Source organism: Sceloporus undulatus, chromosome 6, assembly GCF_019175285.1.
Source record: "Sceloporus undulatus isolate JIND9_A2432 ecotype Alabama chromosome 6, SceUnd_v1.1, whole genome shotgun sequence".
Taxonomy (NCBI): domain Eukaryota; kingdom Metazoa; phylum Chordata; class Lepidosauria; order Squamata; family Phrynosomatidae; genus Sceloporus; species Sceloporus undulatus.
In genome coordinates, this window is record NC_056527.1 from 154,179,856 (window position 1) to 154,204,673 (window position 24,818).

At 42.6% G+C, this 24,818-nt stretch overlaps 1 protein-coding gene across 4 annotated transcripts; it reads left to right on the forward strand.

The window, feature by feature from the left end:
- The first annotated feature begins 783 nt into the window (after positions 1–783).
- Positions 784–24,130, forward strand: LOC121935297 (mucin-3A-like). 4 transcript variants are annotated; one of them, XR_006104774.1, is made up of 13 exons: positions 786–3,973; positions 8,232–8,290; positions 12,202–12,362; positions 12,480–12,604; positions 13,596–13,654; positions 14,589–14,725; positions 14,837–14,961; positions 17,926–17,984; positions 19,682–19,836; positions 20,613–20,722; positions 22,658–22,800; positions 23,017–23,375; positions 23,746–24,130. XR_006104774.1 is itself a non-coding variant. In XM_042476676.1 (12 exons), the coding sequence occupies exons 1-12, from the start codon at positions 929–931 to the stop codon at positions 23,108–23,110; spliced, it is 4,272 nt and encodes a 1,423-aa protein (XP_042332610.1). In that variant the 5' UTR covers positions 786–928; the 3' UTR covers positions 23,111–24,130. The 4 variants fall into 4 exon arrangements, 2 of the variants coding, with proteins under 2 accessions (XP_042332611.1, XP_042332610.1); XR_006104775.1 differs by having other exon boundaries at positions 23,017–23,357; XM_042476676.1 differs by having other exon boundaries at positions 23,017–24,130.
- The last annotated feature ends 688 nt before the right edge of the window (positions 24,131–24,818 follow it).

Consider the following 24,818-nt stretch of genomic DNA (forward strand, 5'->3'; position numbering starts at 1 on the left):
ATGAGCATCCTGTCCTCCCCAATGAAACTTGCCAAGAAACTTCCCTTCAGTCCCCAAATTTCTAGCTTTGCAGAGTGTGAGCCTTTGGAAATCATATACACCGTTGTTGTTGTTGTTGTTGTTGTTGTTGTGTGCCTTCAAGTCATTTCTGACTTTATGGTGACCCCGAGGCTCTATCATGGGGTTTTCTTGGCATGTTTCGTCAGGGGAGGAGGTTGATACTACCATCTTCTGAGGCTGAGAGAGTGTGATGGGGTTTCAGTCTGCAGAACTCTGATAATTTGCTGTATTTTAATTCTCTTTGAAACACAGCCTACCCCTTTTGTTTGGGTGCATGAACTGTGTTTCTGCATGCAGTTTGGGGACAGGTTAAAATTCATGTTTGGGGTTTTGGGCAGTTAAGAATTCTTTTGGAGAGCAATGCCTTCATTTTGCTTCCTCCATAGCTACATACCTACCTGGATGAGAATGAAAAAACATTAGGAAGGCCCAATTCACAACAAGCCTAGATCCTCACAGTGTATTCCAGCTTAATCTCTTTTCCCCTAGGTTGAGTCTCCTTTACCTTCTTCTACAGGAAACCTATCCAGATGTAGCCATGCTGGCCATATAGCAAAGTACAATAACATCCAGAATCCACACAAGAGTGATATCTTTATCAGAACAACTAAAATGCACAAAATACATATTGCAAGCTTTTAAAGGTTCCTGTAAAAAGACTTTAATGTATTCTTATATAAACCTTTGAAAGCTTGCAACATGTCAATGAGTTCCAAGTCATTTTGGGTTGTTAAAAAAAAAAAAGGCTGCCTTGGACCTAAAACAATTTCTGCAGCAGTTGCCTTGTTGTGTGCCTTCAAGTCATTTCCAACTTATGGTGACCCTAAGGCGACCCTGTTTTTTTCTGATGTGCAGTTGACCAACACCGATGGACTCTTCTGCTGTAAGTCAATGGGCAGGACCACCATCTGGCAAACTGGACCCTTACAGAGGCTCCCAAAAACCCAGGAGAGGAACTTCCCACCTTCTTGTGGGCTTGGTAACAGTTTCCAAAAGATGGATGTGGCAGATCTTCTTGGCTATCATTCCTCTGGTTGCCAACACTGCTGCATATAACGAAAGCCATTTGGCTGCATCTTACCAAACTTTACCTGGCGCAAGACCAAGATCCCCAGCGCCCTTGTCATTCCAGAACTCTACAAATAAGTGGAACATGACCGATCCAGACTTGAGTAATGGATTTACCAAAGGCCACCCGCCTTGGCATCCTACGGGGAGATATCTGTACAGTGGAAATGCTGGCTACCATAGCACTGATCTTCCCAAACAGGATGGCTTTCTCAGTAACCAGTACAGGAAGACTGAAGTGTCCTACCCAACTCCTGCAACTCCTCCTGAGACCCTGAGTGCTAGTCCTCAAGGTTCTGCATCTCCTGGTGGAACAACTCCTGGGACGACTGATGCGGGGATTAAGGGTCTCTACTCAAGTAGTGGAGCCCACAGCTCTCTAACGTTTGTCTTACAGCATTCTACCAATACTTTATCTGACTTGCCCCCTACACAGCCTTCTGATTCAAGCTCAGGGAAGACTCACTCAGAGCAGATGACTCCACATACTGGCCAGGAAACTGGTATCACTGAACCTGCCACTAAAGTGTCTCCTACAAGTGCAGCTCCTGTAACTCTGCTCCCTTTCTCTATTAGGTTCTTAAGTAGTCACTCAGCCAAGGGCTCATCTCACCTTAGTCTGCCAGATTTCATTGGCTCCACAACTAGCATAAAGTTTCCCATTCACTACCAAGCTGAACCTCTGGGTACCAGCTTGTTCCAATCTACCCCTGCTCCCACAGCTGCAGAGATTCGTACTATATCTGCTCTATCAACAGAGTCTCCCAGCAATGTGGGTAATAGTATTAACCAGCTGGCCACAGAGATTCCTATACACATTCCTTACTCCTCTGAAGCTGGGATGCCAGAACTCAGCCTTTCTCTTGCCACTACCCAACTGGATCCTAATACAGTAGTTGTTGGCATGCCTGCAGAAGCTAACTTTAGTTCCCAGCTAAAAGATGACCTCAGGAGTCCAGCTTTGACAGCTCTTCCTCCGAGTCTGAGAACTACAAAAGCATATGAAGTCTCCTCCTTAGCAACTGAGGACGCACTAAGCACTTCTCTGGCTGAAAGAACCAAGTTAGAATGGAAGGGCATCACTTCTCACAGAGGAGAGGAAAGTACTAAACTCTATGTTGGTCCTACACATGATGCCATCTCAAAGGGCACAAGTAGTAGCATCCGTTTTGGCCCAGACGTCTTATATTGGCAGCCTTCAACTGCTTCTCCACTTGGCACACTGCATTCTGGGGACACTGGAACTGGGTATGATATTCCCCTTCTACAAGATGGTCCATTGGAAGCTGTGACTAACACTCCTAGTGGGTGGGAATTGGTGAAGATGGGACAGAGCACTAAAACTGCGGTGGTGTCACCTATCCTCTCTTTGGAGCTCATACTTACAACTACAGAGACCATGCCAACTCTAAGGTTGGCCTCCAGCTTAATTTCTGTACAGCCCAAAGCTGATCTGGCAGGTCAGCACAACACCTTGCCTCAAAGGTGGAGTAAACTACCTCCTCCAAGTTCCACCTCTCTTGCCACATCTAGGGTTGTGCTGACATCTGAGGAACCTTCTGGGTTGGAGGCCTCAGCGGAGTCATCGGTCACAAAGAAGTATAGCAATGATGTTGCACCCAAGCCCTCGGAAGGAACAGGTAGTACACTTCAATCTCTCCCCTACTTAGATACAATAAGGTTTACATTGCCAACTGAACCCACTTCTTCTGGGATGGCACATCTGCACACAGGAGGCCCCACAGAGCACTTCGGGGTAACATCCCCTGAATGGAAAGATGGCATTCCCATGCCTTTGCATACCACAGCTTCCCTGACAGATATGACAAAACTGGAGAGATCTTCTGTACTTACAACCCATAGATCTGTATCAACAAGCTTTTCATCACTTGACTCCTCTAGGACCAGTGTTCCTGAGCTGACTTTGGAAATGCACTTTGGGGCTACTGAAAAAGCTCAGAAAGACCAGGAAGTGTCAGAGATCACAGTGCTGTCCAGCCTTTCAAGTGCAGAGGTTTGGCAGCCTGGCTCCAAAGCAGTTACACCTTCTCCAATATCACCTAGCACTCTGTACAGAACATTACCACCACTTCCACTTACAAAGGACCTTGAGGTTGACCCAAATACATCTGCTGTAATTACTACATTAGAGACTGAGCTAAGATACAAGTCTGTTGATGCTTCTACTGCAGTTGCCCCACTAGATGACAACACAACAGCTTTGCATATTCCTAGACAAGGCTATATAGATTCTTCTGGCTCAAACCCTCCTGTCTCTATGCCTGTCTCAGAGTCCTCTTCTGCCCAAAATGTCCTCATGTCCTCTGCCACAGCAGCTCTGCTGACCACCCCCAGATTTCTTCCTGATAAATCAAAGTCAACTTGCAACAACATCTATTGCAGGATGAGAACCACCACATCATCCTTCACTCCATCTCTATCTCCACCTCATCTTTACACAACTTCCCAACCTCTCTTGACTAGGAAGGTTTTGGTGTCAACCTTAGGGACAGGAGATGTTATGAAGAACAGGTCCACTGTTGGAGTTGATGCCAAAGCAACCAGCTCAAAGGAGAACAAAGCAAAGACAGTAACTGGTGCTAAGAGGGGGACTGTGATCCCAGGTACTCACTCTTCAAGGCAACCAGTTTCACCCAAGGTTCCAGTACTGAGTGAGTCAGCTACAAAAGCAAATCTGACCACCTTAACTACTCCTACATTACTCGTTCCAGCAGTACATGCTCTGCCTCTGTGGTTTCGCCTCACTGGAATTAATTATACCAAAGCCTTGGGGAACAAATCCTCTGAAAGCTTTAAGAAGCTGGAGAAAGAAGTAAAGTTAACAGTAAGTATTCTGGAGACCCTGGTGTACATTCAAACCTTCAAGTATATATGTGTGTGTGTGTGTATATATATACATTTGTTGCTGGCAGGCCTTGGGACAGTTTGTTGTTGTTGTATGCCTTAAGGTTGTTGACTTATGGTGTCCTTAAGGTGAATTTATTGTGGGGTTTTCTTGGCAAGATTTCAAAGGAGATTTGCCATTGCCATCCTCTGAGGTTGAGAGCATGTGATTGCTCAAGGTCATCACAGCCAAGCTGGGAATAATTAAATTGCTAATTATTACTTCTTTAATAACTTAATTATTTTAATTAATTAAAATCTAAATAATTTAATTATTTCTTGTTATTTCTTTAAAAGCCATAGAATTTATACCACCAATTAAAAATTAAACAACTGCTGGAAGACAAAAGTCAAGTTAAAATAGAATAGCACAGTAGTTCCCAAACTTTGGTTCTCCGGGTATTTTGGACTTGACTTCCCAGAATTTCTGACTCTTGGCCAGGTTGGCTGGAACCTCTGGGAGTCTAAAATGCCTGGAGGACCAATGTTTGGGAACCACTGGACTAGAACAGCAAACCTGATGATAAAAGTGTTGAAACACAACTGAACAAGCTATCATACTAAAACACCCTTAATTTTAAGACCAGGATTTGAATCCACGCTCAGCCATGGAAACCTATTGGGTGATTTTGGGCAAGTCACACTCTCGGCCTCAGAAGATGGCAATGACAAACCCTCTCTGAACAAATCTTGCCAAGAAAACCCTGTAACAGGGTCACTGTTAATAAAAAGGGACTGGAAGGTACACATAGCAGTACATCACACCGCCACCATTAGCAAGACCCTTCAGCAACAAATTAATCATCACAGGCCTGTTTAAATAAAATGGTTGTTGTTGTTGTGTGCCTTCAAATTGTTTCTGAATTACCGTAAGGTGAACCTATCATGGGATTTTCTTGGCAAGATTTGTTCAGAGGAGGTTTGCCCTTGCCTTCCCTTGAGGCTGAGAGTGTGACTTGCCCAAGGTCACCCAATGGATTCAATAATAATAATAATAATAATAATAATAATAATAATAATATCCAGCCCATCTGCACTCAGGCAATCGGAGCGGCTTCATGGCCAATCCAGGTCTCCAGAGTCATAGTCCAACACTGAAAGTACTACGCCACACTGGCAATAATGAAGATGGGAACTAGTCTATTCCAGTGGAAAGGAATTCCACACTCTGAGACCAACTATTGCGAAGGTTCTGTCCTGTATTATCATCCAGTGGGCCTCTGTGGTGGGACTGAGAAAAAGGCTTCTACAGAGGATCTTAGGTGGGTTCATATAGAGATTTGTTGGGATTTGTGCAATAAACAACATCTGTGTATTTACAGGTAGGTTACAAAATGTCACTGTGTGATGAACCCATCAGATTGCTAATACCATTAGTAACTTAGTACCTCAAGCAAGAGCTAGGGAAGCATGGAAGAGTTGAATTTGAACCCAAGATCTAAAGTCCTCCACCCTTATCTTAAAAAGCACTTTAGTATTTCTGTATTTATGTTCAAGAAGCTTAAAGGAGAAATTACCATTTTTATTGAGGACCCGTCGGAAGGGGCTAGTATTAGCCATGTTTTAAGCTTGAAAGTTGAAGCTTCATTGACCACAGAAAATGCAGTTTGACTACACCTGACAACTGCTGTGGCTCAATGCTATGGAATCCTGGGATTTGTAGTTAGTTGTAGCACCAGAGCGCTCTGACAGAGAAGGCTAAATATCTCGCAAAACTACAGATCCAAAGATTCTGTAGGATGGTGCCATGACAGTTAAAGTGGTGTCAAACTGTATTACAGTATTTCTGCGGTGAAAATGCATCTATTTGGGTGATGGTGCTAGAGCTTGGTAGAAATGTTACAATTTTGGGTGAAGGACTTGTTGTTTTTAGATTGCAAAGGCTGGCGATGAGCTGGAAGGGTTAAAAATGAAAATGATAAAAGGACACTGGAAAGATTTCCCACTATTTATGTCTCTTATCTTAAATGTCCAATGCTAGCAACAAGTCATACTTACAAAAACACCTGAGCAGCCAGAAACTTGGCTTGAAGGCAACTGTTTTATGCTGTATATGCAATGTCCCAGACAACAAGTGTTTGAGTCATCTTTCCTAGGGTTTCTGGATTCTTGTAAATGCTACAAAGGCTTATTGGAGCATTGGAATTCTGCCAGAAAGCTTGGCTATAGCCATGGGAACTGGCCCTGACAGTACCCTACTTGGATCTGGTTTTTCAGCATGTCGAGTCAAAACCAGGTTTTGTGAAGGGAATAGGCAGCACTTTAAACTTTTTTTGCTCTTATCTATATTACTGCATAGTGGTTTGAGCACTGGACTATGACTCTGGAGACTAGGGCTTTGATTCCGAGCTTAGCCATAAAACCCACTGGATGACCTTGGGCAAGTCACACTCTCTCAGCCTCAGAGGAAGGCAAGGGCAAGTCACCTCTGAACAAACCTTGCCAAGGAAACACCATGGCAGGTTTGCCTTAGGGTCGCCATAGACTTGAAGGCACACAACAACAACAACAACAGCAACTTCCATATTGGTGATGATAGTCCATGGTTGTTGAGTGAATACTAAGTTGTGAATCTTGCTGGCTTCTGATATCATAACCAAGACTTATGCAACATATGAAGGGGGAGAGCCAATGTGTTGTAGTGGCTCGAATGTGGGAATGCAACTCTGGAGATCAGGGTTCGATTCCACGCTTGAGCATAAAACCCCACTCTCAACCTCAGAGAATGACAATGGCAAACCCTGTCTGAAGAAACTTGTCAAGAAATCCCTATGATAGGTTCGCCTTACTGTTATTATGCTCGAGTTTGGAAGCAAACCCTGAACTCCAGAGTTGTGTTCCAATGCTCAAACCACTACAACACACTGGCTCTCCCCCTTCAGATGTTGCAGGACATCAGTCTCCACCAGCCTTTCCCAATAACATCAGCGCCAAGATATGTTGGGAACCATCTTAGACAACCACAAGTGTCTTACCCCTGCTCTCAGGAAAGTACTTAAAGCCAGTAATTCTCAGCCTTTGGTCTTCCAGATGTTTTGGACTTCAGCTTTCAGAAACATCCTGGCCAGTGTAGCTCACAATGGAGGAGGATTCTGGGAGTTCAAGTCTGAAGGATCAAAATGCAAAGGGATATTGTAGCACCTTTGAGATGGAGAGAAAGAAGTTGGTAGCATAAGCTTTCATAGACTTCAGTCTGTGGTGTGAAATGTCCAGGAACAGACATTTCTAAGCAGGCTATGGGGAAGACAATGACAAACCTCCACTGAACAAATCTGGCCAAGAAAACCCCATGATAGGTTTGCCTGAAGGCCTGCCCTAAGTCTGAAAGCATACAACAGTAACAGCCATGTAATTAGCAATAGAAATGCAAATCTAGCCAGTGTGGGATGGAGTGACAAGTTTAATTCTAATGATGGTTGTTGGGGGACAAAGGCAGAAAGAGGAATGTCACCTAAATCCAAGGTGAATAGTTAACCATATGAATGGTAGTGGAGGGAGTTATTGGAATGTAGTGTGATGCTGCCTAGGAATAAGAAAGGAGATATGAAGAACTAACAAAGAGAGATTTCATGAGGCTTAGGGAGTTAACTATGATACTTGTAGCATACCAGGTTACCATTATTTCTGTTCAACCCATTGTAGATGGACTGGTCTGCAAAAGGTTGCTCTAAGAAGTGGATTTCATTTGTGTAGCAAGAAGCAGAGCTTGACAAAAGATATACAGTCTGCCCTTGCCATATGTGGGGGATTTGTTCTGGAGGAAAATTTCACATATACTGGAGTCCCATTGAGTTGAATGGTGGCATGCTCCTGCATGCTGTGGCACACATGCGCCTCTGGCATGTACGCCATTTTGTCCCTTACTCCTCGCCGTTTGTGTAAGCTTAAAAACCATGTATGGCGAGGGCGTTTATGCCAAGGGTGCACAGTATTGGAATTACAGCCTTCCACCAGCCATCTTTGGCAGTGAGGGTGGTAGTTCGCCAGGTCTCTAAAGTCAAAAGAGTGCTACTTTTCTTGGCCCAGCTTGCATCTCCATCCTGTTGCATCTTGCCTTCAGGTTGGAAGAATGAAGAAGAAAATCTTGGACTGCTTCTGTATGTTGATCTGCCTGTCATTCTGTCAGAACTCTTCATTCTAAATGTTCCTTTGAGCAAAGAGTCCTTTAACAATAAACTTATTTGATGTTCTGCCCCCAGGTAAATAAGATGTTATCTACTTATGAGAGCTTCCTTCAAACAAACATTCTCCATTTCTTGTAAGTAGTCCTAACAAATGTGTTGCACAGCATTTTTTCCCCAGGGGAAGTTTGTACTGTACTCCATTGAGTAAACTATGGGTAGGAATTACATGGTTGGACTACAGCTCCTAGTAGCTTTGCTGACATAACTAATGGTGAGGAATGCTGGGAGTTTCAGTTCATTGTGCATGGGGGGGTTGCATTATTCTCACTGCAGTCATTTTTCTTTAATAATATTGCAGCCTGTCTATGACTTTAATTGTAAATTGGGCATATTTACTGTTCATTTTAAGATGATTTCATGATTGCTGGCACAACTTGCCCAGAGCCTGGGAAAGTTATTTTTCTTGGAGTACAGTGGTGATGTTGGCTGGGAGGTTCTGGAAGTTGTAGCCCCATAAAGGTTAATAATAATAAAGAAAAGTTGCATGTTCTTGAACAGTCCCTTCTTTAGCCCTTTTCCATTGCAAGCTGCTTGGGCTCCTTCATGTCCTGTAATCTCTTTAAAGTATTCTGCTACTCAAGTTTCATGCATCTGAGGAGTGACTGCTGAGACTGGAGCAGGCAGTGGCAGGTGAGCTGCATCTGGAGTAGGCTCACTAGGTGAACACCTGCTTAAATTCCCTTTCTATACAATTGTTAAGTGAACAGGAGCCCTGTATGTTTTCCTTGGTCGTGGTAACAAATAGTAGTTCATGCACTGGTAACCTCATGACTAGACTTTTGCAATGTGCTATACATTGGGCTACCTCTGTACCAAGTTCGGAAACTTCAGTTAGTTCAAAACACGGCAGCCAGATTGGTTTCTGGAACATCCAGAAGGAATCATACCACAACAATGTTAAAATCAATCTACTGGCTGCTAACTAGTTTCCGGACAAGGTACAAAGTGTTGGTTACTATCTAAGCCTTACATGGCTTGGGTCCCAGTTACTTATCTATCACCACCTCCCATATAATCCATTCGGTACATTCAGGTCCTCTGGCAGACATTTACTCCAGACAGCCAGGACTAGGTTGGCAATTGTTAGCTAGAGACCTTTTCTTTAGCCTCCCCTAGACTGTGGAATGACCTGTCAAAAGGGATTTGACAGCTGATGAATACATTGTTTGAATTTTAAACAGCATCAAAGATCAGTTTCTTCTGGCAGGCTTATCCAGAAGATTATTAAATCGTGAATTTTAAGTGATTAATTCTTAATGTGGACTGTTTTTAAATGCTTATGTCTTATTTGTCCTTTTAAATTGATTAACTGATGTTGCGTATTTGTTCATTGTTGTTATTCCCCACCTCAATCCATGGGGGGAGGCAGGTAAGAAATGTTGTTGTTGTTGTTAAATGTCTTAGTTAGAACTCACCTGGATTACCATAATGTACTCTGTGCAGGGCTGCCTTTGACAAATGTTTGGAAACTTCAACTGCTCCACACAGCCGTAGCCAGGTTGATGTTACAATAGCTCCACTAGTTTCCAGTCTATTTCTGGGCACCATTTTAAAGTGCTGACAGATATATAAAAAGCCCTGTATGGATCAAATCCATACTATTTGAAGGACCATCTCTTTTCATAGCACTGGGTCTAATGATGCAACTGTACTCAAGCCAAGAGGATGCTCAGCTGCTAACATGTGCAATAATTAAAAGTAAAGTAGAAGACAGGTAGGGAAAGAGGGAGAGTGGCTTACAAGTGGATTGACTCAAAAAAGCTGGAGCTTGAGTTTGCAAGACCTGAGCAGGGCAGTTGATGACTGGGGCTTTTGGAGACCTCTCATTCATAAGGTTGCCATAAGTCAAAGTCGATTTGGCAGCAGATAACAACAGCCGATCTTCCTGTATGAACCTGCCCAACCTTTAAGCTCTACAAGGGAGGCACTTGTGTCTGTCCTACCGCCTTTACTAGCATGTTTCGTGGGAATGCAGGAAAGGACCTTCTCTGTGGCCACTCCCAGACTTTGGTCCTGCAAAAGAAGACTATTTATTTTTGCTCCGAAACACCCTCTATGGGATATGGGGGAATGTTTTTTGGGCCTCTCTGTGACCCTAAAGGGCATTTTGCAACATTTTGGGGGTTATTTTATTTTTTAAATTTGACTCTTGGGGATTCCAGGGGGCTCTAAACATCTTGAAATACTCTTAAAATCCTGCAAGAGATAATTGATACTGGGGGCCCACATTTTCCCCATTCCTGTTTTAAAGTAAAGTTTTAGATGGTTTACATTCTTTTCTTCGTTTAACACTTTTAATTTCAAGTTTTCTATGTTTTTAATTGCAATGTGTTTTAATTGTAATTTTCTGTCTGTTCTAAACTGTTTTGAGTCCAAGCCTGGGGGGGGGGGGGGGTAAGATCCAACAACCTTCACCAATAATCTCCAACAGCAACTTGCTTAAAAGCAGTGAAGTTTATTGAGATATGAATGAAAGTGATCAGACAGACTTTTTAGTGAACTCTGAAAAGCAAATCTCAAGCCTCAAGTTAAAAGCACTCCTGGCTGGCCCCCACCTTTTTTACTCTCCCGCCTTCTACTCCCCACACCTCTCCCTCCTGTTTGCTTCCCAGGCTAGAGAAAGCAGGGTGACCTTGGAGAAGCTCTGCAGATGTCTCTTACTAATTAAACAGTGCATTCCAGACCTATGCAATTATCCCGCCAAAGCATCCCAACCCCCATAGCAAAGCAAGCTGGCAGACTACAATTTTAAGCCATTACAACAATATGAACAGTAACTACAGTGGATGGGAATATTGATTAGTTATTGGCTTTGGAGTTCTGACAGGGGGGGAGGTGAGATATAAATAAAGGGAATAGATGGATGGTGATCCTTCACTGCCCACCATTAACTTGATGATGAATCCTTACTTGATGTAGCTCTCAGGAATTGCTCAATTTCTTAATTGCTCTTGCAATAGTGACGGTAATCTCCCCATCCTGTTTCAACACTCACGTTTCCTAAGGGTCTTTGCCACAGCACTCTTGTAAGGTACTGTGAGTCCTGATTTTATATTATTATTTTTTTGGATCAGCGGAGGGAACTCCTAGCCAGTGCTTTGAAAATGTGGGCATATAGCACCTAATTGGGCAAGACTAGAGACCAACACAGCAGGTATTATGCCCAAAGGCAACCTATCTGTATAAGTAGAGGGGATGGGCCTTCACCTGCCTGATGTTTCCTACTGAAAGCCACTGCTCCTCCTTGCTTTTTTAAATATGTTTTTATTGCCATTTAATCCAATATATATATCCACATATCAACATCAGACATAAAACATATACAACATGACATAAAACTTACATTTCATTCATTTTTGTAAAAAAACACGTAACATAAAAGTTTGACCTCCTTCTACCTAGGATCTCTTTTCCATCTCTTCTTTCAATTTATTGTTTTATCTTAATATTTTTTAGTTGTGTAAACTGTACAGTAACTTATATCCTTTTAGTGACATCGTTTTAAATTATGATTATCCAGTTGACCTTCTTTGACTAATCTTTGAATAAATTCTTACTTTAATTAACTTATCCTTGCTTGTATAGAAATAGTAGCCTTTGTGTTGGAAACCTTTGGACTCCTGGAAGTTTTGGATTTCAGCTCCCAGCAGCCCCAGCATGGCTAGTAACAAGGAACATACTTGTTCAGAGATTTTGGTTAGATACTTTTACTTGTTTTCAAGTTGATGAGAGTAGAAGGTCCCTGCAGGTGGAAGAGGTTGCGAACAGGACCAGAGCTTGACTAAATTCTTTGTTTGGACTACAGCTTTCAGACCCTTCTTCCCAAAGCCCACCTGGGGATTATAAAGGGGGGGGGGATTATCTGGAAGCCACAATTACCCACCCCTGTGCTATAAGGTCTGTAGAAGTGGTCCTGGACCAGTGATACATTAGGAGGTTTATAGAAATGGCCAAATTAATGTTAAACTTCTTCACTTCTGAATAGGAATGGCTCTGTGATTGTTGAGAGTGAGGCTATATTCCAGACAAAGGTCCCTGTTCCCACACCTTCTGATGTCATCCGTACGATTGTCACGGAGGTAAAGAGACGGGCCATGGACACCTTCTTTGATTGGAGGCTGGATGTCCAGTCTCTTCATTCAAATGGTGAGTGCTTATCAAGCAAGCTCTGTGCCAACTGAATTCCTTCGAGCAAAATGGCCATCAGGGCGTGCTCGGGATGTTGGCAAGGGATGAATGCTTCTTTGTCTCCATCCTTACCAGGATTCACCTTGAACAACCTAGAACCTGAGAAGCTGGACATATCCTTCAATTCTCTGGGATTAGCTTCCAGAGGAGCCTTGGATGGTATGATGAACTGGGACCATCTGGAAAGTCTGGGAAACAAGGTAACATAAGCATTTGAGCTTGAGTCTGGGAGACATAGCACTTAGACTGTCATGTTCTTGTGTAGGTTGTGTCCATTACTCTTGCTTGCCTCATGTACCCATATAGGTAAATGATATGTTTTTGGTTGTACCAACTCATGCCAAGCCCTTGGAGGTAAACAATGCATCTTGTCTGAATTGCTGAGCGCTGGCAGTAACTCCAAATGCTTTTTCCTGCCTTAGCCTTGTGACGATTCTTGTAGGTGCTTTTATTACCAACCTATAACCTATTTTAAGACTGGAACAAACTGAGTCAAGAACAAAAAGCAGTAAGGAGGAGAGTATAATAGAAATGGCAGATAGTTTTACATCCAGTCAGTTTGTTAAGTGTCTGAAGAGATTATGGAGATTATCACACGGGAGGTTTAGCATCCTCCTCCCATCATTAAATTGGGGAAAAACTTGGGTCCTTCATCCTAGTCCAAGAGGTCCATCCAGTGGTGGACAGTTGTGGTGGATCCCAGAGGCCAACTTTTTCTCATGGGGCCATACAGATTGCCAAACAACAAATAAATCCCACTTTGGATTGTGAAAAATGGGTAATTTTTAAAGCTATTATTTCTAGAGGGCCACACTTTGGCCCCCCTTGTTCTAATCCCAGGGTGGGATACTTCTTTCAACCTGAAGGCCAGGTTCACTGTTCGGAAAACAATTAACAATAGCAGTAAATAACAAAAACAAAAATACAGAGCAAATCAACAGTAGCAAAAAATTAAGTAAGCAAAATATATAACAATTAACAAGGCAAAACAAGTACTGTATAAAGCAAAGCTAACAAATATTCCTTGCAGACTGAGATAAATTAAATAATTAAAACAAACTCTAAGGGGGCCTGAGTTGTCTGTGTATGGCTTGAGCATTCGGCTTTTGTCTCTGTGGTGGCCTGTTGGTTCTTTTAGTATGTGAGCTGAAGCCTTATAACTAAATAAAACTATGGTTCTTATCTCCGTAGGTGACTCAATTGCTTGGAGCTTGTTATGCTGTGCGGAACATCTCGCTTGTTGAAAGTGGGTATGTACGTAAGCTAATTTTCTTCAGATCTGGGTGATGCTAATCTTGGGTCAGTCCACCAGTAGTGGCTAAATATCAAGTACTGATAGGAGGACCTGTTCTCAAAGAAGTATAATTACAGCGCTATAGAAATAAAGTTTAATAATAATAATAATAATTAATAATAAGTAGACAAAATTTCATGAGACCAGTGTGGTTTGACATTTAATAAATCATGAGACCTTACTTGGCCAACAAGGTTGATGTCTTCTTGTTTGGCAGAAAAATAAAATAGGTAGTAATGCTGTATTAATGCACAGGCATTCGCAACTGTGGTTCTCCACTTGCTGATGGACTGCAACCCCCAGCATCCTTCATCATTGATGATGTTGAGTAGCAATGCTGAGAATTGTGGCCCAACAATTTTGAGAGGGTCATGGTTGTATATTGTAGCATTGCATGTAGCTAAGGAGGAGGGGAATAACCTTAATTAGTCTATATGGAGGATGAAGAGAGTCAGTGTGGTGTAATAATTTGAGTGTTGGACTGCAACTCTCAAGACCAGGTTATGATTCCCAGCTTGGCCATGAAATCCACTGGGTGACCTTGGGCAAGTCATATGCTCTCAGCCTCAGGGGAAGGCTATGATAAACTTCCTCTGAACAAATGTTGCCAAGAAAACCCCATGGCAAACTTTCTCTTAAGTTACAATAAGGCGGAAACAATTTGAAGGCACACAACAACATGGATGAAAGTATCAGTGACTGCTTAATTGTGATGATAGTATGCCTCTGGAGAATACAAATAGGAGGTGTCTGTAGCACACAAATCCTACTTTGGCATTCTCCATAGGCATCTACCCACACAGTGGCCAGCCAGAATACTGGACTAGCTAGGTCTTTGGTTTCATCTCCTGTTTTTCTTATGTTAATGTAACATGGTTTCTATTGCACAGAAACATCCAAGGTGGCATAAACATAAATGGAGAAGTCTACATTGATACCGACACTCATGTTGACATTGGCTGGGCTCTAGAAGCACTTATGGCACTTTCAAATTACTCAGTAGACCTCACATCTCTCTCCATCAATGGTCAGTAGGTACTTGTCCAACCCAACCTCTCTGCATCCCATTTTAAGGGTGATAGTGGGTAATGAATGGAAGCTTACCAGTCTACTCCAGTAAAGTTTTCTCTGATTACAGGGTCAAGGCTCAGCCTTCAAGTATTCCCAGTTTCTTTCTTGGTGACCAACAGAATATTCAATGAGAAAATGATGGACCGTTCTTCGGCAGAACATCAGAATCTCGCAAGGGATCTCTCTAATGTGGTATGAATAAGACACAAACATGTTGAATCAATGCACTGGCCAATTCCTGGGACCCTTTCACACTACCTAGTTATAGTGCATCATTCCACTGTATCTGCCATGGTTCCATCCTGAAGTCCATTTTGGACTTCAGCTCCCAGGCCACCTTACCATTGGTCATGCTGGCTGCAGCTTCTGGGAGCTGAAATCCAAAACATCTGGAGGACCAGAGGTTGAGAACTACTGCTCTAGTGCCATGCTATACTATAGGTCCCGAGATTCCATAGGCTGATACCATGGAAGTTGAAGTGAAACTACAGTGTTCTAATTGTGATTTCATTATTTGAGGGTGATGCTGTCCCTGGGTGGGTGCCAGGGATGAAAATCTGGCTCCTGGACCTCTAGAGCTTGCCCATCAAGTCTTTTACGGCTAGACTAGATGAGCAACGCCTCCTTAAAAGAAGACTGAAGGGACTGTGAAAAGAGTATTAGTGTTGTTGTTGTGCTTGAATTAACAGTACATCTTCTTCTATGTTTATTTCACTTTGCAATCTTGGAACAAGGACTGACTGATCTTTCTTCTAGTGACAGATGGGTACAAAATTCCTTGGGCAAAGGAAGGGAGCTGGATTCTTCCCTGCACTATCTCTGGCAACTCTAAATCAGAAGCGGATGGGAGTCATGTGGCTCTCCTAAGAAGTTGTTTGACTTCAACTCCCAGTAGCCCTACCATATCCAGTAGTGTGGAATAGTTGGGGGTTTCAATTCTGTGACATGTGCCACCAACTTCCCATTTCTAGTTCATATGTGCCTTCTGTGAATTTGCCCCCACAATCCTTAACCTAAGAATGGGGTCCATGTTTTGTCAGACATTTAGCCTTCTCTGTCAGAGAGCTCTGATGCCACAACAAATTACAGTTCCATGAATTCCATAGCACTGAGCCATGGCAGTTAAAGTGGTGTCAGACTGCATTATTTCTGCAGCCCAAGTTCAGAAATTCAAAATTTAGTTGTTAAAACTCAGCAAACCCTAACTAAAGGTGCATACCGGAAACGTTCATTGTTCGAACAACAAGTGTTTGCAATGCCTTAACTAATTTCAGATGACTGGTGGGCTAATTGCTTGTTTCTTACAAACTCAAAGCAATGTTGGTTCCCTCCTTTCCCATACTGCCCTCTCCTTGTTTCTACAGCCACTTTCTTCCCAGAAGAATGACCTTGGATAGTCTGGAGCCAAATCTCCCTCCCTTGGTTGTTATCATGCCAGCTGTAAATGCAGTAACCCCTTCCTTCCAATAATTGCTTCATTGCATATCCCATTGCAATACGGCAACACAACAACACCTTTGCACAAAAGTCATGGCAGGCAAAATGCAGACCTTGATACTTGAGGGAGTTCTTCTTTATCGATGCCTGCCAAAGAATTGCGATCTATTGGAGGGGTCCTCCTCTGTGTCCCACCGGTATGGAAAATGCACTGTGGAAGGACATGGGGAAGGGCCTTTTCTGCAGTGGCACTTCAATTGTGGAATACCCTCCCCTTGGATTGGCACCAATGTTGGCATCATTTTGGCATAGGCTGATCATATTTCCTTGAGACAAAAATGGGACATTGGGATGGCAAAACCAGGACAGGGTTATATAATATTCCATATTTGTGAAAAAGATGATAACAAAAGTTTTAATACATGCACATATTGAGCTAACAATTATTATTCCAAATGCATCTTAGGAACTAGTCTGAAGTCTACAAAAGCACACATGCTACCAACTTCTTTCTTTCAGTTAGTCTCAAAGGTGCTACAAGATCTTTCCACAGACTAGCATGGCTATAACTTTGAATTATTCTTCAGTGACAGAACTTGTACAAAAAATTTGGTATAAGTAGAGGGGGACTGACTGTGTTTTACCACGATTGTACCATGAATATTTCTCCGATGAAGTAATCTCATTCAGCAAATTTCACTCGTTGAACACCTTATCATAAAACTTCCCATGCCCCTCCGTGACACAACTTTTTGACAACCACAGTTTCAAAAAGGGATCTTCAAATCATTTTCACAATGTAACAGGACATTTTTTCTTGAAAATGGGACAAAATTAACATTGATATGAAAATGACTGGACAGTCTGAAAATAGGAAAAAAAGATACTGTACTGTTTAAAATGGTACATATGGTCAGCATTTCGGCACCAAGCCAAAACTTGTCTTTTTCCTCCAGGTTGTGCATGTGCTGTGGCTGGCACTACTTTGAATCGTTTTCTCCTGTTTTAAATTGTATGGGTTTCAATTGATAAATGAATTACATTTTTAAAATCATTGTTACTTAATGTTTGAAATCGACTTTGTGAGCCATCCTCAGAGCTTTGGCTATGGAGAATGTGTTATAAATATTTAAATCAATCAATCAATAAAGCTCACAAAATGAGGGCATCTGAAGGGCGTCCTGAGTTCTAGAGAGCCTGTACATTGTAGTTTGACACCACTTTAAGTTTAACTCCATCCTATGGAATCCTGGGATTTGGAGTTTTATAAAGTTTTTAGTTTTCTTTGCCAAAGAGCACTGGTGCCTCGCAAAACTACATATCCCTGGATTCTGTAGGATGGAGCCATGATAGTTAAAGTGGTGTCAAATGGCATTATTTCTACAGTGTAGATGCACTCCTTGTTTGTCGTTAAAATGGTAGGAGAGATTTGAAACTGGATAAAGCATTGGGAAAGGTAGATCTCCTCCTTTTCTGGGTTCAAAATGTGTACAATACTCCATTTTCCCCTTCGCTCCCCAAAAAGCAGGAGTGGGTTTCTGGTCAGTTATGGGTCTTTGTTGTTTCTTTTGCATTCTTAGCCATCTGGTCCCAAGAGGATCTCAGGGGAAGAAAACTGGCTCCTGGCCCCACCATAGTTGCCTACCCTTGGTCTAGGCTCTCGTAGATTTTAACTGATGACTTACAGAGCTGTAAACCTCTTTTTTTCCTCCCCATTAGCTAATGCATGTACTGGGCAAGTACAAAAACCTCCTGCAAGTGGCAATCCGAGGGATCACGTAAGTAGCACTTTCAACATATACTCTGCTGCTGGGATGTTAAGCCCTCCAAATGTTGAGCTGCTCTACCCAATATCCCCATCACTGGCTAGGCTCAATGGGGCTCCATGAGAATTGGAGTCTTCAAGTTCCCGAGTCCTGCTAGTAACCTAGCCTGTGACACAGCAGAATTAACAAGATAATGAAGATTTTCACACTGGCGCTTACCATAAGTTAAGCATCGGTAAAACATCCCTGAAACGCAAGGGTGTGAAAGCTGGTCGCACTTTTGAAGCATCAGTGAAACGTCTCGTCAACTCTACCATCCTTGAATCATTCATGGAGCAGCCATTTCCTATTAACACAAAGTTCCCATTAATAAGAAATGGCTGCTCTGCGAACTATTGAAGGACGGTAGAGAGGAGGGGATGCTTCACTGACATTTCAGAAGCACAACCAGCTTTCGCACCTTCGCACTTCAGGGACGTTTAACCGGCGCTTAACCCACAATAAGCGCCAGTGTAAAAATGTTCAATTAAATAGACCTTGTATGGAGATTTAAGAGCCAGCGTTGGGTAGTGGTTTGAACGTTGGAGTCTGATTCTGGAGACCAGGGTTCGATTCCCTGCTCAGCTATGAAACCCACTGGGTGACTTTGAGCAAGTCACAATCTCTCAGCCACAGGCAAAGGTAATATCAGACCTCCTCTGAAAAATATTGCCAAGAAAACCCCATGATAATTACGTTTTAAAATTACTTAGGGTGGACATAAGTTGAAAATGACTTGAAGGCACACAACAACAAATGGAGACTTACTGCTCAGTAAGCTTGTGAGGCGCTGCATATATATATCTATATATAAAAGCCCTTTTATCAGGAGTTGAAATGGGGTGATAGGATTTGAAATAGTGACTGAAGATTATGGTTACTTGACTGCAAGGCAGCCAGAGGGCACTGAGTTAAGGACATCGGCACAAGACAGCCTTCTCCATCTTTTTATCCTGGAGAAATTCTTGAGATAATTTTCAGGACTCAGGGAATCCCTGTCTAAAAATAGTTAAATCTACAGCTCAAAAATAGTTAATTATTTTTTTTCACTTGCAATCTGTCGCAAACGCCTTGTTGACCTTTCATTAAAATGTAGGGTTCCAAGGAATCTTAGTTGAGAATCCCTGGCATAAGAGTTTATCTGGGGCTGGAAAGAAACTGGAATTACTGTGATTGCTGTTGAAGGTGCTGGTTGAAGGTAGTGAATCCTTGAATGGAGGACTGTTAGAGAAGCATAAGTAGCAGGAGGCAGGCTTTTTGATGTCTTCCAGATATTTTTGGATTGCAGCTCCCAGAAGCCTTCAGTGTTTGACGGGTGTTTTGGAACTAAAGTATAACTGGAGGACCAAACTGTCTTCCTCCCTGCTGGGTTAGAGAGAGAGATCAAGGCAGGCGTGTGCAAACTAATGGCCCTCCGAATATAGTTGGACTGCAATTCCCACCATCCCTTGCCAGTATAGGCAATGGTGAGGGTTCTGGGAGTTGTAATCTGACAACATCAGGAGGGCCATGTTTTGCCCGTTTTTTTGGGCTAAGTTAAGTAACCTTTCACTTAGCGGTGAAATTTACTTGGGCAGTTCATTCTGTATAAGGCTAACCTGCTTCACAGTGGTTTCTCAAGTCTTCCCATCTAGAACAGTTTAAGATATTTTTTTGCCTTTTGACTACAGAGGTGGCTCCTTGATGTGTCATGGAGATGTGATATTCCAGCATCCAGCCCCAACCAGCAAGGATGTTCTCCAAACCCTCGCCCTTGCAGTTGGTCCAAGGGATTACCTGGATTCATCAACCCTTCAGGTGGACCCATTCTCCTTTACTGTAGCAGGTATGTCAAAGGATGGGTTTTAACATGACCTCCTGAGAAGGAAAACAGAGCTTAACAATAGTAGTAGTATTTACATTTCTATACAGCTTCTCAATGAACTCTGCACTCTCTATTCAATCAGTAAACCAGTTGCCCCCAACAAACTGAGCACTCATGTTACTGACCTATGAAAGGATGGAAGGCTGAGTTAATCTGACCCTCAAGGATTGAACACAAACGTTGTGTCTACAGAACTGGCACTGGAAAGTTGCTTTTAAAAATAATTAGCCATAGTAATTATCCTCCAATCAGTTGATATTCTGAGAATATATCTGAAATTGAATTTGGCCCTTGAGCTGAAAGAGGTTCTTCACTCTTGCTTGGAGACCAAGGGTGGGCAATTTTCAGAGGCAGTGCTTTTTTTTTTTAAACAAGCAGTAGCAAACTGGAAATGAATTCCTGATTTTTAAAAAGGCATCTCCTTGGCCCACCGATGGCACGGGGGCAAGAAAATGTGGCAAAATGTTCTGCATACCCCAAGAGGGCATTCAGGTACAATACTATTTAGTTTAGTTTTGTTGCCAGTCCCTGCTCTATAATAATAACGGTGAACAATCTGTGGCCCTCCAAATGGTGTTGCAGATCCCACCATCCCTAACCAGGGATCATGGGATAGGCAATGCAGTATCTGGAGCACCACGAGGTGTTCTTCCCTAAGTTAGAAGGAGGGGCTGTTGCTTCATTCAAAGCATGCCCTGGAAATGTAACAAGGTTTTCCCTTTTGTTTCTTCCCTTAGGTGATGGGCTGGAGCCTCCCTTTTCAAATCTGGGCATTCCAAGCTATGCTGTAGCCATCATTGCTCTGTTGGTCCTTGCATTAATTGCTCTTCCCATCTTGGTTTTGCTGGTAAGACAGCCTTGCTTCAGTCATATTAACACACTTTTATAACCATTGTTTGTGTCTTTGATCTGAACCTTATCTGAACATGCTAGAGTTGGACACTCATCTCTCAAGGGCTGTAGCAAAGCTTTGGAAAAGCTAATTTTTTAGGATTATACAGCCAGCATGGTGTAGTGGTTTGAGCACTGGACTAGGACTAGGAGACCAGGATTCAGATCCTCACTCAGCCACGGAAACCTACTGGGTGACCTTGGGCAAGTCACAGGCTCTCAAGCTCAGAGGAAGGCAGTGGCAAACCTCTTCTGAGCAAGAAAACTCGCATGTTGGTTTAGGATCTCCATAAATTGGAAATAACCTGCACCTGATAGCAAAAATACTCCCACAACTGGAGTTGTGGTCAGATTTTACTTGATCAATATATTCCAAACTGCAATCACAACATTAATTTTTTGTTTGCCCAGCTTGACTGAATTGTACAGGTAGATGAATGCTCGATAATACAGTAGTTCCTTCTCGAGAGCTAGGGTGATGTCATAGTTTGAGTGTTGAACAACATAGAGTCCTGGAGATCAGGGTTTGATTCCCCTGCTTGAGCATTAAAAAACACCACAGGGTGACCTATGGCAAGTCACACTTTCTCAGGCTCAGAGGATGACACTGGCTAACCCATTCTGAAGAAACCTGCCAAGAAAACCTTATGATAAGGTTGCCTTAGGGTTGCCATAAGTTAAAAATGACTGGGAAGCACACAGCAACTAACAAAGTTCCTCCTCTCACTTGTATTAAACATAAAGCATACAGGTTGTTCAGGTTGTACTATATTTTTATTCAAATGAAACCCAAGAACTGTGTGCATCCTTGAGGCAGAATACTCCCTGGAACTGAGATGTATGCCAGTTCCCATCAGTCTGAGCCCCTGGTCAGTGTCAAAGGATGTTGGAATTGTAGTTCATCAACATCTGAAGGGCTACAATTTCCTAGCCTTGCCTTAGAAGCAGAAATCTGTTGTCCTATGAATAATAAATAATAAAATAAATAATAAACTTTATTCTTATACCCTGCTTTTCTGCTGCAGCAATCAAGTCGGCTTACATGACTAGAATATATTGGAATAATACATATTATCAATAAATAAATTGACACCCCCCTTTAAAACAGGATTAAATACAATATAGTTTAAAAATTCAACCTGTTAAAATGACAGTAATTTGCTAGTAGAGGCAGTGGCTACATAAAGTAGGGAGAGTACAGAAATTAGATTGAACTATTCTGGGAAGGCCTGCCAGAAGAGATCCGTCTTGACACCTTTTTTGAAGCTGTCTAGACTGGTTATTTGATGGATCTCCTCTAGCAAGGCATTCCGTAGTCTGGGAGCGGCAGCGGAGAACATCCTCTGGGAGGTTGCCATTAGTCTGGCTTTTATGGGTTGCAATAAATTCCTCCCAGTGGATTTGAGGGTGCAGGGCGGATTGTACAGAACTAGGCGATCCCTTATATAGGTTGGACCCAAGCCATGTAGGGCTTTAAAGGATATCACCAAAACCTTGTACTACGCCTGGAAACCAATAGGGACCCAGTGAAGAGATTTCAGAATAGGTGTAATATGATCACTTTTAATTTTACCAGTGATCAGCCTGGCAGCCATGTTTTGTACTAACTGCAGTTTCCGGACTAGGTACAAGTGTAGCCTGCAGATAGGACCAGAAAGGCATGCACGCCTGAACCTTTGGGTTGCTGAGGATGCAAGAAGGAGTTTGCAGAAATTGAGCTGTGAGGTTACCAGTGCATGCACTACAGTTTCTAGGTCTTGTGAATGGCACATGTCACTCGTATGCACCTTAATTCTACTTTTGGGAATGTGCTGCTTTTTCTTCTTGATGTGAAAACTTGCTAGACTACAGTATGGTGAGGTTTCCTAACTTCTGACCTTTTTTTTTAAAGCCCAAGATGCTCGGCCGGAAAGACAAGCTTATAATTACTGGACCATGCAATCTTGAAGCAGGTACTGAGATGTTTGAACTGAATAACCCAGCTTTCCACCCCATTGTTGAAGAGGTACATTTGGACTGTCTGAACACAAACATGTGAGTGTACAGTAAAACTCTTAAGAAGGATGAGCGAGTTTTTCCCCTTGGATTGGTGATAGTTTTTAGGTAATATAGGCCTGGTGGTCATATTTCCCACTGGCCTTTTCTTTTAGCAGTGGGAAACTCTGCTGCATCTCTTCCACTTTATTTATGGATGCCTTGTTTCAAAAGACTTTCTGAGCTGACTGTAATCTCTTTACCTTTAACCCACAGGATGAGGGCAGACACTTGGACTTTCCGACAACAGCAGTTGGTTAGATCGACAAAGGCTTTCAGTGATGATGGAATGATGTCTCATTCCATCTGAGTTTGGTCCCTCACCTGCAGATAGGACCAGAAAGGCATGCACGCCTGAACCTTTGAGTTGCTGAGGATGCAAGAAAGAGTTTGGTGGTGATTTCTGAAAATGGAAAGGCAACCAGTTTTGCAGAAAACTCGGATGATGTTTTGCAACACTTGTCTGCATCCTGAATTTCATAGAAGGAGGAAGGAGTACCTTGATTTTACAGCAGTGGTAGACAGCATCCCCAGACCGTATCACCAAAAGCATAATGGTCTCTTTTTATTAATAGGTTGGATCTTTTAAATATGTTGTTCAAACATGTCTAGAGTATAGAAATTGTTTGTATTTTGTCCTGACTGGATCGTGCTGGGATTTAAAAGCACAAGGTTGGCATGGGAGGAGGGAGGACCTACCTTTAGTTGGGGTTCCATTTGGTTGTATGGAGGGGAGAACATTTTAAGAGTGTGGAAGTGTAAATAACAATATCAGCATTTTGGGGGACAACCTATGACTGTGGAAGCCATGGTCTTCTAAGAGCCTGACAAACCTGTTCAGATGTATGGCACTGCACACTGCAACTGCAGTTGCAATTCCACACTCTAGTGTACATCATTGTCCTGCCATTGTTGGGTTGGATCTTGACGGTGTTTTCTATCTAGGGATAGCTGGTCAGAGGCCTTTTGGCTAGGGTTGAAGCCAGTAATGACCTTCTTGTGAGAGGAATGGCTCCAAAGACATCATGATTGCCCTTGAAGTTGTCAAGTAGGAACTTGGGATGCTTTGGATAGTAAGTAAAAATGTATTAAGGAAGATGGCAAACCTGAATGGTTAGGAACCAAATTAACACCCAAGTGGGATTTTTAGTCTAAGGGTGGGAATGACAGATCCTATCCCTTGCCAACACAGCCAATGGTAAGGGATGGTGAGAACTGGAGTTCCAAAGGCCAATTTTGTCCCATCCTTTGTCATGTTGAGAGAGGCCTGTTACAGACTATCAAAATAAAGCTGCTTTGGGTCTCTTTGGAGGTATGCTATTTAAATGATGCATGCATTCTAAGAATCCGGAAGCTGCACCAAAGCTGCACTCCAGTGCTTAGGAATGGAGTGTGGCTTTGGCGCGACCTCTGGACTCTTAGGACCCATGCATCATTTAAATAGCATACCTCCAAAGAGACCCAAAGCAGCTTTATTTTGGCAGTCTGTAACAGGCCAGAGTTTTCTGTCTAGATAGAGCTTGTAAGAGATATTTTGGCTATGGTTGAACCCTGTAATGACCTTCTTGTAAGAGTGATGGCTCCAAAGACATCATGGTTACCCCATAGTCCATGGGTAGGAATAGGGAGCATGCAACCACTGGCTTGAAAGCACTCATTTTAGCTCTGATTTTTTTATTCCATCTCTCTTTCCTAAAGACTTAAAGCAAGGGTGGGTAAGTTGAGGCCCTCCACATGTTAGTGAATGGCAGATCTCTTAGCATTATTCACTGATGACTATGTCTGATGGAGTCCATCAACAAATGGATGGCTGTACTTTGTCCACCACTGATTTAAAGGTCTGCCTGCAGAGATACACCACATTCTGTTCCATTTTAAAGCAGCATTTTCCATTGTTTCACGAAAGCTTTGTCACAAATGATACTTTGCTCCCCTCTCTCCCCAGTCAATTGGCCTTACCAGCTGTCTGGCTCTTCCTTTTTCTTTTCTTCTCTATAGCCAACAAGCTGAATCTGTCT